This window comes from Oncorhynchus gorbuscha, linkage group LG06 (genome assembly GCF_021184085.1).
Source record: "Oncorhynchus gorbuscha isolate QuinsamMale2020 ecotype Even-year linkage group LG06, OgorEven_v1.0, whole genome shotgun sequence".
Classification (NCBI taxonomy): domain Eukaryota; kingdom Metazoa; phylum Chordata; class Actinopteri; order Salmoniformes; family Salmonidae; genus Oncorhynchus; species Oncorhynchus gorbuscha.
In genome coordinates this window covers 37,980,760-37,998,376 of record NC_060178.1, presented here as the reverse complement: position 1 = coordinate 37,998,376, position 17,617 = coordinate 37,980,760, and the positions used below count along the sequence as shown (strand labels likewise).

The 17,617-nt window shown below is 44.7% G+C and overlaps 1 protein-coding gene across 15 annotated transcripts in view; it reads right to left on the bottom strand.

Annotated features, from left to right (window-relative positions):
• The window catches only part of LOC124037908 (receptor-type tyrosine-protein phosphatase F-like), a 448,750-nt gene that overhangs the window by 84,069 nt on the left and 347,064 nt on the right, over positions 1-17,617 (bottom strand). For 9 of the 15 annotated variants that reach the window (XM_046353139.1, XM_046353145.1, XM_046353141.1 and 6 more), the window contains 2 exons: positions 15,248-15,553; positions 5,614-5,807 (listed from right to left, as the gene is read on the bottom strand). In XM_046353139.1, the coding sequence (XP_046209095.1) occupies positions 5,614-5,807; positions 15,248-15,553 (500 nt within the window). The remainder of the gene's footprint in view (positions 1-5,613; positions 5,808-15,247; positions 15,554-17,617) is intronic. The other 6 variants (XM_046353147.1, XM_046353148.1, XM_046353152.1 and 3 more) reach the window with 1 other exon arrangement.

Here is a 17,617-nt window from a genome sequence, read left to right as displayed (position 1 = left end):
ACAAAGAGACAAGCATTAGGGTGCAAAGGTCTACCAGAATGTGTTGTACTTTTCTTTATTTCATCATTCCTCTGAAACAAATAAAAATAAATATATGTGATAACAGCTATAGGATAACAACTCCTTTCTATTTTATAATAGAAACAACAGTAGACTGTAGACTGTTTAGTGCCTGCTTTTTCCAACTTAGAACTAAAGACCTCAGCTGAAAACATCATTTTAAGTAGCAGACACCTATAACACAGTTAGTGCAGCACCCACACTGACACAACATCGTCTCATTATAAAATTGCTATATCTATAGTTGATAATACAATTTTCCTGTGTGCAATGTATCTCATCATTTCCTGTGATCAAATTACTTTCTTCCTGGCACTTGGCTGTGACAGCTCTCGCACTCTCTCGCACTCTCTCACACTCTTTCGCTCTCTCTCTTTCTCTCTCGCTCTCTCTCTCTCACTCTCTCGCTCCCTCTCCATCTGTCCATCTCTCTTTTAATGAAGTGTGTCCCATTGCCTGTCCTTTAGAAAGCGTAGCGACTACAATCCTTTTCGGAACATTTAGTTTTGTTGGCGGTTGGTCGTTCAGTGAGCTTTCAAACATCTCTGTGGTCATGCACGGCAGTAGGCGGTATATGTACTGCTGCGGTTAGTTTCACACACAGATGCCTCCCTGAAACATGTTGAAGCATGCCTGGCAGCTCTCCTTGAACATGACTAAGGAAATACCTCAGGGATATATGTTACATGGTAAGAGAGAAGACTATCTCGTTGTTAGAAGCAACTGTACTACTGTTAATAAGCAGCACTATAGCTTTCGACTGAAGTGTTTGGAAAGTATCTGCTGGCTACACCTGTGTAGAAGACACAAACAACTAACAACGTACACAACTGGGACCTTCAAGTGGTAGCTATTTGTCAAAGAGAATGTGTGTACTGCCATTTGTGAAGTTACACCACGCACTGTAAAGGCAACCAGAAAGAGAGAAGGGCTCTTCTCTCCTCTTTTCTCTCATCTTTTCTCTGTGCAGTAAATATATGCCAGAGTGTGGGCTTCAAGCACCAATGCTGCCCTTGTTTATAGGTAATCACCCCTTACCACCCACACACAACGACACTCTCCCTCCCTCTCTTTTTCTCTCCTATCTTTCTCTCTCTCTTTTTCCTCCGCTCTCTCTTCGATTATCTCTCCCTCCTCTCTCTCTCTCTCTTTCTCTCTCCATCTCCTTCTCCCCCTTGCCTCTCTCAGTGACCAGCCTCTGCTGAAGCATCCGTTTTTTTCCCGAGCTCCAGGAGACACAGATTAGCGTTTGATAGATTAGGACCGTCTTATCTGATCAGACAAGCCTTCCGCTTCACAGCCATCAAGCCTTCCATTCCAGGTGTCCAAAAATAGGCCTGACTTCAAACCTCAAAACAACCAGCGTGTAGAAAAACAACACTCTGTCTGTTCACGAGCAGAGAGAGAGAGAAAGAGAGAGAGAGAGAGAGAGAGAGAGAGAGAGAGAGAGAGAGAGAGAGAGAGAGAGAGAGAGAGACAGAGAGAGAGAGATGAGAGAGAGAGAGAGAGAGAGATACAGGAGAGAGTCAGGTATAAACAAAAACGGTATAAGCGTCGTAAAGCACAGGGCAGGGAGTTGGCAGGCAATTAAGCCTTTATGTTCCTCAGTGTCTCTAACCCCCACGGCCAATAATTTGATATGGTGGAATTTACTCTGTCATTAAGGGTTTTGTCATAAGCGTGACGAAGAGAGCAGTAGTCCAAGCTTGATTGCTGTTCTATAGAGACCATCCACAGCCACAGTAAAATGGCGAAGGGATTTTAAATATAATAATAATAATATATGCCATTTAGCAGACGCTTTTATCCAAAGCGACTTACAGTCATGTGTGCATACATTCTACGTATGGGTGGTCCCTGGAATTGAACCCACTACCCTGGGGTTACAAGCGCCATGCTCTACCAACTGAGCTCCTTCAACTGATAAACAACACACTACTAGGCCTACACTCCAAAAGGAGTTCTTTGTCTGTCCCCATGGGAGAACCCTTTTTGGTTCCAGGTAGAACCCTTTTCGGTTTCCGAACCAAAAAGGTTTCTTCAAAGGGTTATCTTATAGGGACAGTAAAAGAACCCTTTTAGGTTCAAGACAGTGAGAGTGTAGAGTGATGACAGCTTATAGTCTAGCTAATGTGTTAGTTTCTCTATCACTAAAATTATGTTCTCTCTCTCTCTCTATGCCCTTGGTTGGTAGGTCTATAGTGATCACAGCTTCTAGTCTTGCTAATATGTTTTTCTGCAATGAGCTTCTCTCTGTCCTTGGGTGTGTAACACTGTATAAGCAACCGAGGGGAATGGTTATGGCCTCTTTCGAACAGATCTAGTCCCCAGACTTCATCAGTAGCAGTGGCCAGAGAGCCTGTTTTTCATGGAGCTGACAAGGACGCAGGCACCATAAATATGGACACAGCACAGCCAGCCGCCATGGTATGAGGAGCTCTCCACTGGCATAAAGATCTGAGCCTGGCAAAACAGCCCATTTAAAGTGATTCAGCACCGCACCAGGGACGGAATCAATCCATCACATAAAATCGTGTGATGTGTATACGACAGACCGAGAGAGATCCAACAACACAGTGCGTGTGTGTGTGTGTGTGTGTGTGCGTGTGCGTGTGTGTGTGTGTTGTATATGACAGAGATCCAAACAACACACCGTGGAAAGATTCAGCCAAATAAGGCCACATGCATGGCAGAACAGATTCCAATGAAGAGGACTAAGGAAACTACTGCAGTATTCTAAAATGAAAACGCTCCACTGGCTTGGCAAGATACAATTAATAAGATACATTACAGATAAAAACAGACAAAACTCTATGAATGAAGGTAGTAGGAAAAAAATGTGTGTGTGTGAGTCTGTACCGTGGATGTTTGAGTATGTGTGTGTGTCTGTGTGTGTGTGTGTATTGCTCCACAATGTACGTGTAGATGTGACATGTCTGGTGGGGTAAGGGTGCGTGTAGTGCTGTGTGTAAGTCGACAATGCAAATAATTAGGAATTTCCTTCACATGAATGTTTCTTGTAAAAACAAGAAATTATGCAGTTGTAACGATTGCGCTGAGAGTCGGTAAGCAAGTTCAGGGAGAGTGTTTTAATAAAATAAAATGGAACATAATACAAAACAGAAACTTTAACAGCACCCAGACGAGAAACAGAAACAATGACGCCTGGGGAAAGAACCAAAGGGAGTGACATATATAGGGCAGGTAATCAAGGAGGTGATGGAGTCCAGGTGAGTGTCATAATGCGCTGATGCACGTAACGATGGTGACAGGTGTGCGCCATAACGAGCAGCCTGGTGACCTAGAGGCCGGAGAGGGAGCACAGTAAGTCTTACTGCCACAGTAAGTGGCAGCAGTAAGTCTTTCCTTATCTCTTAGCCCTCGAGAGACTGGCATGCATTGTAATGATATTAGCCCTCTGAATACAATGAAGTGCAAAACCTGCCTCTCAGTTCTTGGCCAGCTGAAGCTTAACTAAGTCCTTCTTTGCAGCACTTGGCCATATGACTGGACAATAAACTAGATAAGATAAAACTAGAGCCTGCAGGGCTTTCTTTGTAGAGTGTGGGGGGGACAAACAAATCAAAAAAATATGAGCCTTCAAGCCCTTTAAGGGCAACCGGCCGTGATTGGGAGTCCCATAGGGCGGCACAGAATTGACCTATCGTTGTCCGGGTTAGGGCAGGGTTTGGACGGGTTAGGCCGTCATTGTAAATAAGAATGAGTTCTTTACTGGCTTGCCTAGTTAAATAAAGGTTAAATATAAAAAAGCACATTCACTCACAGGGTGAGATGTGTGCATGTGTTTGTGTGGGTGTGCACATCCGTGTGTGCTTGCGTTACATGCTTGTGTGCGTGCATGCATGTGTAAGTGCTCATGTGTGTGTGTTTTTTATATGTGTATGTGTGTGTGTGTGCGTCATTGCCTGCAATTTGTGTCACAAATGTGGTCGGGGGATGCAGAATAGCTGCTCCTTGCCCAGATAAGACAGGAATGTACCTCATGAAGGAAATCAGAGGTGAAACTTATCTCTGGGAGAGAGAAAAAAAAACAATGTGAAATGACATGAACGATAGGTCCTCACACCGTATGTCTACTTGACCTTTCAGCTTGGCCAAGAAGTGGTGCAGTGTGTGTGTGTGTGTGTGTGTGTGTGTGTGTGTGTGTGTGTGTGTGTGTGTGTGTGTGTGTGTGTGTGTGTGTGTGTGTGTGTGTGTGTGTGTGTGTGTGTGTGTGTGTGTGTGTGTGTGTGTGTGTGTGTGTGTGTGTGTGTGTGTGTGTGTGTGTGTGTGTGTGTGTGTGTGTGTGTGTGTGTGTGGCAAAGACGAGATGCAGCAGCCATCAAGGAACAGGGATTTAAGAAGCCGTCTTTGGGTGGCTGTCTGATAGCAAGGTCACGGGAAATGGTTGGTCACGGCAAAAAAAGTAGGTTGGTGGAACCAGCCCGATCTCCCTATAGCTCCCATTTTGTTTCACTGTGAAGTAAAAGGAATCGTCAGGTCAACATGCTAGGGATGCGAGAGTTGATCAATTCTAATTAAGACATGTGTAAGGGTCAAAGGGCTCTGGTCAAACGTAAGTGCACTGTGTAGGGAATTGGGTAACATTTTGGTACAGCTTTACAGCTTTATGGAAAAATACATGCTAAGGTGTAAGGTTCAGAGACAAAATACATTCACAGCACGTCAATACAAATATCCGTGATGTGGATAATAGCTCTGCCTGAACGAACTGTGACTCAGCATCAGAATCAGACATGGCAGTGAATTGTGAATTGTCTCATTGTACATCTCATCACACCTCTATACCTACCATGTCAGCAGGCTTGTCTGCAGTTATCTGAGGAGAATGGCAAAGGGTGCTAGCACTGATAAGCTGGGAACTGGAGGAGGGCTTGACACCGTGTGCTTGACACTGTGTGCTTTAGAGAGAAGGAAGGAATGCTCTCACAAGCTCCTAATATGACTAGAGATCCTCTTATAAGCATTCCTAATACAACGAGAGAGAGAGAGAGAGAGAGAGAGAGAGAGAGAGAGAGAGAGAGAGAGAGAGAGAGAGAGAGAGAGAGAGAGAGAGAGAGAGAGAGAGAGAGAGAGAGAGAGAGAGAGAGAGAGAGAGAGGTCTGTGTGTATATGTGTGTGTGTGAGCAACCCTAATCAGGATTAAATCTATGCTTTTTCATATTCCTCATTTTCGAGTAATACTAAACCCAGCAACAATATGAAATACAATAATTGTCCTAGAATAACAAGGCAGCGAGTTGACATTCTCATCTACATAAAAGGCAGACCAACCCGCATTCATATCTACATAGAATATCACCCAATGCATTTTCATCATCAGCATAGCTCGAGACTGAACAGAGTTATCTTGGTAGTGGAGTTTGAGAGACCTGGATGGGTTCTTTGAGCGTTTTCTTGAGCCTTCCTGGAGTGCCAAATGGCCGGGCAAGCTCAGCACATCTTACGTATTCAAAGTTGTAGAAATATTTCAAATACCATTCGAAACCCAGGTCTGACTGGGACACTGTGTCACTGGCAGTGGGACATTACCTGTGCCTCGGGTAGGGAGACGTCCATGATGTTTGGCTGGCCTCGTGGCGCTCCATTCTCCAGTTGTGAGAAGACCACCTGGTACCCCCTGATCTGCCCATGCTGTTTCACCTGGAGGGGGGGCTTCCACATCACCCTCAGGGCTGTAGAGTTCAGGGCATCAGCCTCCACCTTCCTGGGAGGGGCTCCGGGCACTGGGGGAAAAGGATAACAGGTAACAGAGGTTACATAACAACTGAGCGTACTGCAGGTAACAAGTTAAGCTTCAATTCTGATTGAGGGTTACAGCTAGGCTTAAACCTGTGTCCAAAATGGCACCGTATTCCAGATGTACCCAGAGAATAATTGAAGATGACCAAGCAAGCCTGTTTCAAACACTGTGCTCTGTAGCTAGCTAGATCTCTATCGGAATGGCATCAAAGCTTCATCAAAGAAACAGACCTATTGAGAAACATTGAAAGGTCTGTGGAGGTTCAAGGTAATATGAAGGTAGCATAGTTCCCTTTGAAGGTTAGATAAATCAAAGCGTCTCGTGGTTTCTTGGGGGGGGACATCAGCAGCTGGGTTGAGTGGCCAGACTTACTGTTTCATGGCAGAGGAATAGCAGAGCTGCTATTTAAACAGGCTAATTATGAGCTGGATGCATGATCAGCTACCCGGGGAGGTTTTAAATTAATACAACTATGACGTCAATAGAAAGGAGCAGAGATAGATTGGCTTGATAACGATAGTCAATAGGAAGCAGCGGAGAGTGAGGAGGAAAGGACAGGAAGTGGTAAAGGAAAAGGCCTGTATTAAGAGATGAATACATAGATATAAGCAGACTGCTAGTTTAGTACTCTACACCAACGCAACACTACATATCCTAACGGAAAGGAAAAGCTCAGTATCTGCCAGTCAGCACTATGCACAGCAGCTCTGCTAATTGGAACCATTTAACCTCATAATACATCTGCAAGCTTCCAGAATCCTGCAGGATCCTGCCGCCTCGGTCGACCTTCAGAAGAACAAAAGTCAATATGGCTCTTGTATTAACAGATAAATACAAAGCCCAAGTCTACATCCCAAATTGCACCCTATTCCCTGTGCAGTGCACTACTTGTCAAAAGTAGTGCACCGTGTAGGCAACAGGGTCCCGTTTTTAGAACACATGTCATGCCTGTGTAAAATGGAAGAGGAACTGATGTAGAGAACCCCAGCACGTATACACAGACACGCTGTTGAAGTCTTTGAAGTTCGGTCTTCAAGGATTTCAATCCAGAGTACTGCTGGGTGTAAATTGTTCATCCTGTCTTCAGACTTGTCCAAAGGGTGCGTACACTGACAAAATTGCCGGGTTATTTGGATGACCCAACCACTGGGGTTGTAGGCATTGGGTCACTTATCAAATCAAAATCAAATCAAATGTTATTTGTCACATGCTCTGAATACAACAGGTGTAGGCCTTACAGTGCAATGCTTACTTACAAGCCCTTAATTAACCAACAATGCAGTTTTAAGAAAATACCTAAAAAAAAGTATAAGGTTAGAATAACAAATAATTAATTAAAGAGCAGCAGTAAATACCAATAACGGGGCTATATACAGGGGGTACCGGTACAGAGTCAATGTGCAGAGGCACCAGTGTCGAGGTAATTGAGATAATATGTTCATGTAGGTAGACTTATTAAAGTGACTATGCATAGATAATAACAGAGAGTAGCAGCAGCGTAGCGTAGAAGGGGGATGGGGGGCAATGCAAATAGTCTGAGTAGCCATTTGATTAGATGTTCAGGAGTCTTATGGCTTGGGGGTAGAAGCTGTTTAGAAGCTTCTTCGATCTAGACTTGGCGCTCCGGTACCACTTGCCGTGCGGTAGCAGAGAGAACAGTCTATGACTAGAGTGGATGGAGTCTTTGACAATTTTTAGAGCCTTCCTCTGACGCCACCTGGTATAGAGGTCCTGGATGGCAGGAAGCTTGGCCCCGGTGATGTACTGGGTCGTACGCACTACACTCTGTAGTGCCTTGCGGTCGGAGGTCGAGGACTTGCCATACCAGGCCGTGATGCAACCCGTCAAGATTCTCGCGATGGTGCAGTTGTAAAACCTTTTGAGGATCTGAAGACCCATGTCAAATCTTTTCAGTCTCCTGAGGGGGAATAGGTTTTAGTTGGGTTGTTTTCTTTAAAAAGAGCAAGGTTGGGAAGTTGATGCTGGGTTATTGAGATATGACCCAGCCGGTCTGATGAGAAGACTGGAGGCGTGGCTTTTTACGGGTGGGGCTTTCAGATAGTTATTCTTGGATACCGTGACAATCAATGTAATTCCGGTTGATCTGTTCTGCTGTTGTTGTTATCACATATTGAGGTTGAACACTAACATTTTTGTAGCTTTGAGAAAGTGTACTAGTTTCTTAAGAGCCTTCGGGAAACCCAATGTTGGGATGATTACCACTTTGTTATAGTATGCAAATAACAATATTAATATTATATTTGAATATTTAAAGTGCAAGAATGTTAAAGGAAATGTTTTATTTGCAGTGTACGAACATAATTGATAAAGATGGATGGCCAAAAATAACTATCTGAAAGCCACATCCCCAATTAGCCACACCTCCTGAAAATAACCTAAGGATTACATTAAAAGAAGACCCAGCTGCTGGGTCGATCCAAAATGAAAATGAATAAAACCCAACTCATGGTTAAATTAACCCATGTTTGGGTAATCCCAATATCCCAACATGTTGGGTTATTCATGCAACCCAACTGGCTGGGTCAAAATAACCCAGCGTGTGTTCTGTCAAATATTTACCCAGCGCTGGGTTTCCTAATAACCCAAATTGGGTTATTTTTTACCCATCATTCTTTTTTAGAGAGTAACAATAAATCCTATTGTTTTCAAACAACATACTGTCATCTCTCAGTGTTGGGGCTGCACAGGGATGTTGGACTCAAACTGAGGGCAGCTGTGATAGTTTGTCTCCATCTCTCTCCATCTATTGCTCCCTCTCTCTGCTACCCAGCTCTCTTTCTTTCTCAATCCTTCCCTGGCTGTCTGCTACTCATCAGAGAGACAGAGAGCTCCCACTCACTCCCATGGAGTCTCCATGGAAACCGAGGTGCAGAGACAGAGTAGGTTCATGCCATGTTCTCTTGTTTCTAGAATGTCCCCTCTACTCAGGTCCACATGAATGAAGTTGCTAATGCACTTTTTCCCAGAATCCCACTGCATGAATGCAATCAAGCACACATCATGTGCTTGTCAGCTCAGGGCAGCGGGAAAGTGATTCAGCAGGTAATTCAATAAAGATCTGGGACAGATTGGGAATGTATAGGCAAAGTCAGTTAGGGGGTCACTCATCCCACTGTAGCAGAGGAGATAGAGAGGAGAAGAGAGAAGGATCTGACGGTGGCCATGCTGTCAGTAAGTTTTCAGAACCCTTGACTTTTTCCAAATTTTGTTGTGTTCCAGCTTCACCTGGAATGCTTTTCCAACAGTCTTGAAGGAGTTCCCACATATGCTGAGCACTTGTTTTCCTTCACTCTGTGGTCCGACTCATCCCAAACTCAATTGTGTTGAAGTCAGGTGATTCTTGAGGCCAGATCATCTGATGCAGAACTCCATCACTCTCCTTCTTGGTCAAATAGCCCTAACACAGCCTGGAGGTGTGTTGGGTCATTGTCCCGTTGAAAAAAAATGATAGTCCCACTAAATGCAAATCGGATGGGATGGCGTATCGCTTCAGAATGCTGTGGTAGTCATGCTGGTGAAGTGTGCCCTGAATTCTAAATAAATCACAGAGTGTCACCAGCATAGCACCCCACACCATCACACCACCTCCTCCATGCTTCACAGCGGGCACCACACAGGTGGAGATCATCCCTTCACCAACTCTGCTTCTCACAAAGAAATGGCTGTTTGAACCCAAAATCTCAAATTTAGACTCATCAGACCAAAGAACAGATTTCCACTGGTCCAATGTCCATTGCTCGTGTTTCTAGACCCAAGCAAGTCTCTTCTTATTGGTGTCCTTTAGTACTGGTTTCTTTGCAACAATTCGACCATGAAGGCCTGATTCACGCAGTCTCCTTCGAACAACTGATGTTGAGGTGTGTCTGTTACTTGAAATCTCTGAAGCATTTATTTGGGCTGCAATTCCTGAGGATGGTAACTCGAATGAACTTATCTTCTGCAACAGAGGTAACTCTGGTTCTTCCTGTCTTGTGGAGGTCCTCATGAGAGCTTGATGTTTTTTGCGACTGCACTTGAAGAAACTTTCAAAGTTCTTGACATTTTCCTTATTGACTGACCTTCAAGTCTTAAACTAATGATGGATTGTCATTTCTCTTTGCTTATTTGAGCTGTTATTGCCAAAATATGGACTTGGTCTTTTACCAAATAGGACTATCTTCTGTATACCACCCCTGCCTTGTCACAACACAACTGATTGGCTCAAACGCATTAAGAAGAAAATAATTTACACAAATTAAATTTTAACAAGGCACACCTGTTAATTAAAATGCATTCCAGGTGACTACCCCATGAAGCTGGTTCAGAGAATGCCAAGAGTGTGCAAAGCTGTCATCTAGGCAAAGGGTGGCTACTTTGAAGAATCTAAAATTTAGCTGTTTGAAGCAGGTGTACAAAACCAAAAGTAAAAGACAAACATGAAACTTAAGAACAGGAAGAATAGAAATAGAGCACATAGAACAGATCTATTATAATGCTTCTTAGACTTGCTTTTAATGACAAGATAAATCTAGAACTGACATTTATACAGTATGCGAATTTGGTTGGGTCGCCCAAAAAGTATTCAATCCCTTTCTTAAAGCAAGCCTTAATAAATTATGGAGTAAGTATGTATCACATAATAAGTTGCATGGACTCATTCCGTGTGCAACAATAGTGATTAACATGATTTTTGAATGACTACCTCATCTCTGTACGCCAGTGAATTTCAAACACAGATTCAACCACAAAGACCAGAGAGGTTTCCCAATGCCTCGCAAAGAAGGGCACCTATTAGTAGATGGGTTAAAATGTTAAAAAGCAGACAATAAATATCCCTTTGAACAGGGTGAAGATATTAACTATACTTTGAATTGTGTATCAATACACCCAGTCACTACAAAGATACAGGCATTCTTCCTAACTCAGTTGCTAGAGAGGAAGGAAACCGCTCAAGGATTTCACCATGAGTCCAATGACTTTAAAACAGTTACAGAGTTTAATGGCTGTGCTGGGAGAAAACTGAGGATGGATCAACAACATTGTAGTTACTCCATACTCCATTTTACTCCATAATAAACCTACTTGACAGAGTGAAAAAAAAGTTAGGCTGTTCAAAATAAAATGTTCCCAACACATGCATTCTGTTTTCAACAAGGCACTAAAGTATTACTGCAAGAAATGTGGCAAATTAATTAACATTTTGTCCTGAATACAAAGCATTTTATTTGGGGCAAATCCAACACAACACATTATTGAGTACCACTCCATATTTTCAAGCATAGTGGTGGCTGCCTCATGTTATAGGTATGCTTGTCCAGTAATTGTTAAAGACAGTTTTTCAGGATAAAAAATACATGGAATGAATCTAAGAACAGGCAAAATCCTAGATGAATATCTGGTTCAGTCTGCTTTCTACCAGACACTGTGAAATGAATTCTCCTTTCAGCAGGACAATAACCCAAAACACAAGGAGAAATCTACACTGGAGTCATACGAAGAAGACAGTTGATGATCCTCAGTGGCCGAGTTACATTTTTCACTTAAATCTGCTCGAAAACCTATGGCAAGTAATAATAAATGGGCAAATGTTGCAAAATCCAGGTGTGGGAAGCTGTTAGAGATTTACCCAGAAAGACTCACAGCTGTAATTGCTGCCAAAAGTAACATGTATTGTATCTAACATGTATTGACTCAGGGAGTTGAATACTTATAGAATCAATATGCACTGCTCAAAAAATTAAAGGAACACTAAAACACATCCTAGATCTGAATGAATGAAATATTCTTATTAAATAGTTTTTTCTGTACATAGTTGAATGTGCTGACAACAAAATCACACAAAAACTATCAATGGAAATCAAATTTATCAACCCATGGAGGTCTGGATTTGAAAAAATTAAAGTGGAAAACCACACTACAGGCTGATCCAACTTTGATGTAATGTCCTTAAAACAAGCCAAAATGAGGCTCAGTAGTGTATGTGGCCTCTACGTGCCTGTGTGACCTCCCTACAACACCTGGGCATGCTCCTGAGGAGGTGACGGATGGTCTCCTGAGTGATCTCCTCCCAGACCTTGACTAAAGGGGTCTGAGGATCTCATCTCAGTACCTAATGGCAGTCAGGCTACCTCTGGCGAGCATGGTGTTGGGCTGTAAGCACAACCCCCACCGGTGGACGTCGGGCCCTCATACCACCCTCATGGAGTCTGTTTCTGACCGTTTGAGCAGACACATGCACATTTGTGGCCTGCTGGAGGTCATTTTGCAGGGCTCTGGAAAATGCTCCTCCTGCTCCTCCTTGCACAAAGCACTACGCTGACAGACACAGCAAACCTTATTGCCACAGCTCACATTGATGTGCCATCCTGGATGAGCTGCACTACCGGAGCCACTTGTGTGGCTTGTAGACTCCGTCTCATGCTACCACTAGAGTGAAAGCACCGCCAGCATTCAAAAGTGACCAAAACATCAGCCAGGAAGCATAGGAACTGAGAAGTAGTCTGTGGTCACCACCTGCAGAGCCACTCCTTTATTGGGGGTGTCTTGCTAATTGCCTATAATTTCCACCTGTTGTCTATTCCATTTGCACAACAGCATGTGAAATTTATTGTCAATCAGTGTTGCTTGGACAGTTTGATTTCACAGAATTGTGATTGACTTGGAGTTACATTGTGTTGTTTAAGTGTTCCCTTAATTTTTTTGAGCAGTGTATAGTAGTGACATTACAGAGTATTTTGTGTAGATCATTGACAAAAATTACAATTACTGTAAATCCATTTTAATCCCACTTTGTAAGAAAACAAAATGTAGGATAAATTAAGGGGTGTGAATACTTTCTGAGGTCACTGTAGGTAAAGCAGACTACTGCAGGTCCCGGTCCATCTGACATGACAGACATCCCAGCACACTGCTTGATATATATCCCCAAACCATCAAGAACAGCCAGACAGTTGCTGCTGGATCTCAATAACTATAGGCTGTGAGATTGGCTTCATTTTATTAAAACAAATGAATTGAGAGACAGAGGCCCAGCCATCAAGGCCCAGTGCACCCTAACCACAGTGTCACAGAACAAATTAGACTTCACTGTGATTGGACAGGGTGCCAGGCAGGCAACTCTGTGGGTTCTGCTGTACTGTGGGGGTGGGAGGATTATTGGTGTGTGAGAGAGAGAGAGAGAGAGAGAGAGAGAGAGAGAGAGAGAGAGAGAGAGAGAGAGAGAGAGGGAGAGAGGGAGAGAGAGAGAGAGAGAGAGAGAGAGAGAGAGAGAGAGAGAGAGAGAGAGAGAGAGAGAGAGAGACAGAGACAGAGGGAGATGAAAGAAAGACAAAGAAGAGAGATTGGACAGGGAGGGATAGAACATAGGATGCCACTGCACTGAGAAATGGACAGATGCTGGAACAATCCAGGGAGAGACGAGAGCTCAAAGTCAAACGGACGCAGAGAGACGGAAAGAGATGAAAAGAGTGTGAGATTAGAATGCAGTGGGTGTGCAGAGGAAAACTGTAGCAGAGAGAGAGAGAGAGAGAGAGAGAGACAGAGAGAGAGACAGAGAGAGAGGGGGCATGGGAGAAATAGAGGAGAGAGAGAGAGAGACAGAGAGAGAGAGAGAGAGAGAGAGAGAGAGGGGGCATGAGAGAAAGAGAGAGAGAGGGAGAGAGCAGAGATGGAGCGAGAGGTGGAGATAGAGGGAGGGAGAGAGCGAGAGAGATTAAGAGGGGGGGGGTTGATGGAGTGAGATGTGGAGAGAGAGAGAGAGAGATGAAGATGGAAAGAGAGGTGACACAGTGAAGGTTAGTGGATGTGAGTGAGTGGGAGAGGAACAGTTTGCCTAACTAAAACGATGCTTCTGCTCGTCTCTTGTGAAGGCATTATTGGCTGTTTCTACTCTTTAAAGCCCTGCTGCCACTGTGAAGACAAAGAAAAACAAAGAGAGGGGAAGATATGGATAAAATCCAAGAGAGGGACGGAGGGAGAGATGGTGATAATGCGATAAAGAGACCCTGCTATAGCCATTACATCAGTCCCTGTAGCTCTCTGACCCGAAACAGGACCGTAAAAGACCTGCCTCTACCAGAATGCGAAAACATGGGAACAACGAAGAGAAAGGAAAGCAGCTGCTAGATGAGTAGCCATTACAATTCTCTCTGCCCTAGCCACCACCCACACATCACTCTACCACCCACACGTCACCCCCCCACCACCACCACCACCACCACCACCACACACACACACACACACACACACACACAGTGGAAAGCCTAACATAATTAATAGGCAAGGGGAAAAGCGAGAGACAGGAAAGATGAAATGGGGGAAGAGAGGGAGTCAGGAAGATGTCAAGAGCACATGCTGTCTTCATTTGTTAGCTGTGGTCACCACAGACAGACGGGCGGCTGGAGAAAGATGCAGAAAAACTCTGTTTTATCAGATGGAGGGAAAAAAGAAGGAACGGCTCCAGTCCCCACACTGTGCTGACGGACGGACAGCTGGAGAAAGAAGAAACACAGTGAAGAGAAGAGGAATTACCCTCAACACTGCACTGTCAAATCCGCTGATACTTTCTCCATTGGTCCAGGAAAAGAGCCTATTGTATTCCTGGTTACGATGGAGCCCCTTGTAAGAATGTTGTGTAATGGCATCTTAGACTTAGTGGACACAGATGCTGGACTGTGCTGCTGTAATGTGAGGCGGTATGCTCTGTGTGCGCCCAAAATGGCACCCAATTCCCTATATAGTGCACTAAGTTTGACCAGAGACCCATAGGGAATAGGCTGCAATTTTCGGATGTGCCCTCTGTCAGTAATAAACACACAGAGTGTGCTGGCTGGGTGATGCAAAGCTGACCATCCTTGTGGGCTAGCCTCCGACAGCCCATTTATCCACTCACCACAGCACTGGTGCCTGTCAGATCCCCACTCAGACTCAGGCTCATCACCAGACAACACAGACCGCCCAGCCAGCTACCAGGCTAGAGAAATGACAGCATGCTCATAGACAGGAAGAAGAGAGTGGTCAAAGAAAACCAGACAGGTCATTAGAAAGAGTAGAGCAGCTGTATAGTAGTAGAAGAGTCCCGGCGCTGGGTTAGTGTCAGAGAAAGAGGGCCTTGCCTGGCTAGAGAGAGGCAGAGATAGGCCGCTGGGGAAGGCCCAGTTGAGAGCAGTAGTAGTAACAGTAGTGGCAGTAGTTGTACTACTACAACAGCAGGGCTGGGTTAGTGCCAGTATTGCTTTGCCAGGAAAGTCTCCAGCCTGACCATGGCAGAGAGGAGCACAGATGCCAGACAGAGGCAGAGACAGGTCAGGGGAAAGCTGCAGCAGTAGTATTAGTAGCAGTAGAGACCCAGTATCAGGCTGGGTTAGTGCCAGAAGTGCTTCTCCGGGAAAGGAGGCCCTTTCCTGGGCCCAACCATGGACATACCATCCTCCTTGGTCCTGATCCGTGCTTCAGGGCTCTCTGGGCCTGGGCCTACGTCCGTGTGAGCCCTGACCCACACCTGGTATTCTGACCACTTCTCCAGGCCCTCCAGTATGTAACTAGAGACGTCTGCCCCGATGTCCGACACCTCGTGGCGCTCCAGGTCCTCTCCGGTTGCGGCCTTGTAGGCCAGTGTGTAGCGGACGATGTCCCCATGGCGGCTGGCTGCAGGGGGCGCTCTCCAACTCACCTTAATGCTGGTGGAGCTGAGGCTCAGCAGGACTATCTCCTGGGGCGGGGCTGAGGGGGCTGGGGGGAGGGACACAGGGAGGGAGGGGGGTCAAGCAGGAGAGATTGGAGAGGGATGGAAGAGGAGTGAATCCGAAATACCACCCAATTCCCTTTAAGTGCACTACTTTTGACCAGGGCTCTGGCCCAAAATAGTGCACTACTGTATAGGGAATATGGTGCCATTTGGGACACAACCTAGGCCTTCTGGACTGGGAGGGGGAGGGCCATATACTGTAGCCTATAACTCTTTACCAATGTGTGTTAGAGTAATCGTGTGTGTAAGGCAGCCTGAAATTTGTTTTTAAAGGAGGTATAGTAGGTGTATATATAAATACATATGAATAATTTTTATCAAGTGTTTTTCTTCAGAAGGTGTGCTTATTTTATGTTCTAGTCTGTTGGCTAAGCCCACAATCTTACACAGTAAAACAAACACTTAAAATGTAAAACAGGCACATAATATAAATGAGCAAAATAAATCTTTCAGAATATCACGACACAGTGAATATGAACAATGGAAAGGTGGTGGGTGGGTGAGGGATACTGAGGGAGCACTGTGTGACAGAGGAACTTTAACATGCCTGCTTGTGATTCTGGCAGCCAGAGCACTGAGGCAGCAGGACACAATATGCTTTCACTAATGAGTCATGTCTGGTTGGTTGGTGTGAAAGAGCTAATCCTTGACAGCCCATTATTTCCTTTCAGAATACAGATGCCCAAGTGATGAACAAATCCAGATTGAAACAGAGTAGAAACATTCTACAACCCAAATGGCACCCTATTCCCTACATAGTGCACCAACCCAAATGGCACCCTATTCCCTACATAGTGCACCAACCCAAATGGCACCCTATTCCCTACATAGTGCACTAGGTGGCTGAACCTTTTTGGGTATATTCATGTGGGGGTGGATGAGAGGAAAGATTATGTGTGGGAGACAAATTGCAACAGCTACGTTTCAAATAGGAGCAGTGTTGTAAGAAATACAAAAAGATAGAGGAGAGGGAGGCAGATATACAGAGAGGGAGATATAGATATAGAAGAAGGAAATAAAGACAGGGACAGATAAAGAGAGCAAGAGAATGAAATGGTGAATGGGTAAGAATATTGAGGTCAGAGATAGTAATAGAATTGTGATTTTGAGAAGCAAGGGGAATAGAGCAGAAAGATTGAAATGCAGTGAAAGGAGGAAAAGTGGAAGTTATTGAGACAAAGACAGATAGAGAGAGACACTTTGCTGTGTTAGAACCCTTCTTGAAACGGTGACTCGGTGACTCCGTGTATCAGTGGGCAGGCAGATAAGAGACTGACTTCAGAGAGAGAGAGAGAGAGAGAGAGAGAGAGAGAGAGAGAGAGAGAGAGAGAGAGAGAGAGAGAGAGAGAGGGCTCCATTTCGAGACCTCTGTTCCTATGGGAATCAAAGCCCTGTCTGGTCCCTCAAAAGTAGTGCACTAAATCGAGAATAGGGATCCATTTGGAACGCAGGCCTGGCTCCCCCTTTCCATACATGAAGGTTTTGACAGCTGACAAGTAAAACAAATGGCTCAGAATAAACTCTGATTCGTTTTAGGGAACCCATCATAAATATTTCAGCTTCCAACCCCTAGATTTCCTGGAGAGCCTGCTCGGTGATGTGAGTGGAGCCTGAGGCCGTGACAACAGCAGAGGTGCAGCAGAGGGGGCTAGTTATGTGCTAAAAACTCAATTAAGGGGAGCTGTTCGATGCTATTAGTGTCGGGTAGGCGACAGTGATTGTGTTGGTGGATGCCAAGGCCATACATAAAGACGTATAGTACAGTGCGGTGCCGTGTTTCATGATAAACTATAAAACCATAATAACAAATGATGGTGACATTTATGAGTCTGCCTTGTCTTCTGTGCAGCAGCCTGTTTGGGGTTGCTGGGTTCTGCATCATACTGAAAATGAGCATGTTCTGTGTATGTACTCAGTTGAATGTGGCGCAATGGGTTTATCATACTATTTGTCAAAATGTGCAAGGGTCTACTGGTAGTGATTTGTTATCGAACTGACTGCAAATAGGGAGAAGGAATGTTCCTCACAGTGCTGGCATGTACTGTACT